At 37.3% G+C, this 1,630-nt stretch overlaps 1 protein-coding gene across 1 annotated transcript; it reads right to left on the bottom strand.

Annotated features, from left to right (window-relative positions):
• Positions 1–369: 369 nt before the first annotated feature.
• On the bottom strand, positions 370–1,320 carry LOC113787778 (uncharacterized). The gene has a single exon (XM_027336993.1). It carries the CDS (start codon positions 1,318–1,320, stop codon positions 370–372), a length of 951 nt encoding a protein of 316 aa, XP_027192794.1.
• Positions 1,321–1,630: the final 310 nt, after the last annotated feature.

Raw genomic sequence — 1,630 nt, 5'->3', positions numbered from 1 at the left:
CAAGGATAAGGGATTGTTGGGTATTCTTATACTCCATATCTCTATAAGCCTGGTGAGCCATCTCCAATTCTTTTTGTAATTTTTCAATTTCTTGTCCTTTGAGAGCTAAGTCGGCCTCTAAATCTTCAGTGCTAAAAAAAGATTCTGTTGTTACTACCTCGGGAGTAATGATGGTGTTGTGAAAAGGCAACTTGACCTCTAATGCCCTCTTTTTCACCCAATTATGATATTCCTCTCCTATACCACAACTTCTAGGCCCTAATTCTTGTCCTCTTCTAACAACATCTTCCCAAGACTTACGTATTCTTCTCAACAAGCTAGCATGATAACCATCTCGTCCATGAATAACAAAAGATTTTGTTACATCAATTATTGGGGTTTTTTCATAGGATAACCCAATTGTCTCAATGCAACATAGGGACTATAATTTATACACCCTTTGGTTCCCATGAGGGGAACATCTACGAAAACACCGCATCTACAAATCACTTCATTTATATCTTGACTCCGGGAGTACCATTGAATCGTTCTTTCGTTGAGATTTGCTAGAACGTTGGCCCATTCCTTTTTGCTCTTAGTTTTTAATTGATGCATGTCTTGAAAAATATGTTTGACAAACCAAAAATAGAGTATTGGCGAGCAACAATGGATTAGGCCCCCCTCTTTCTCATGACGGAAGTCGAGCGTGCAATAAACGTCAGCCAAAACTGCCGGTACTGGATTCTCCCCTCTATGCTTGTAAGCCAAAAAGACGTCTATCGCCATGAAATCCACAAAATCCTTAATAGTTGGAAATAAAACAATTCCATATATAATTAAGGCCAGCACATCCATGAAGGTGTCCCATTTTCCATCTCTTGCTAAGTTTACTGCTTTCTCCTCAAGATATTTTATTGGAAATCCAATCAAATTATCTTTGTTGGTTCTATTGTCTTCTATTTCCTTTATAGGGATATCAAACGTTTCAGCAATTGTTTTCAGTGAGGGATAGTGTTCCATGTATTGGTAAGGTTTACTCCCCTTCATCGGATATCCCATTATTCGTTCGAACTCCTCCAACGTTGGGGCCAACTGAAAGTCCTTAAAAGTGAAACAACTAAAAGGAGGATCATAGAATTGGGCCAACGCTGTAAGGGCATCCACTTGTACATTAACTTCAAGTAAATCAAGAATCTTACCGAATTTCCCCATAAAGATTACACGTTGTACTTTCTTCAACTTCCGAGCAAGATTCTTAATGTTGTTCACATCAGGTTTAAGAACTCTCAATGGCAAGGTCTTTCTTAATGGAGTAATATTTGAGCCACCATTTGATCCCATATTTCCTGCGGTCAAAGTTATTCACAACAAGCCTTAATTTTTATGGTTTTGAAAATGATGAGATGATGATTTTTCAAAAGTAACCATGATAAAGACTATGATGCAAACAAACAAAAAAATGATGATGAGGAAGAGAAAAAAAAACTTGGGTATACTAGCGGGTAGTGAACATGACATAGTGTAAGATTTTCGTATGTACGTGCGATTTATACCATTTTTCCATGTGAACCTTTACTAAGGGTAGCTCTATAGTTCTAAATTGGTTCCTAGAGCACACAACTCAGTTCTAAAATATTAAACCAATTAATAG

This window comes from Cicer arietinum, chromosome 1 (genome assembly GCF_000331145.2).
Source record: "Cicer arietinum cultivar CDC Frontier isolate Library 1 chromosome 1, Cicar.CDCFrontier_v2.0, whole genome shotgun sequence".
Lineage (NCBI taxonomy): Eukaryota > Viridiplantae > Streptophyta > Magnoliopsida > Fabales > Fabaceae > Cicer > Cicer arietinum.
Note: the sequence above shows the minus strand (reverse complement) of the source record. Positions and strands in the feature narration are given on the sequence as shown.

Coding starts and splice junctions, on each gene's coding strand:
- LOC113787778 (XM_027336993.1), bottom strand. CDS start 1,320: ATGGGATCAAATGGTGGCTCAAATATTACTCCATTAAGAAAGACCTTG.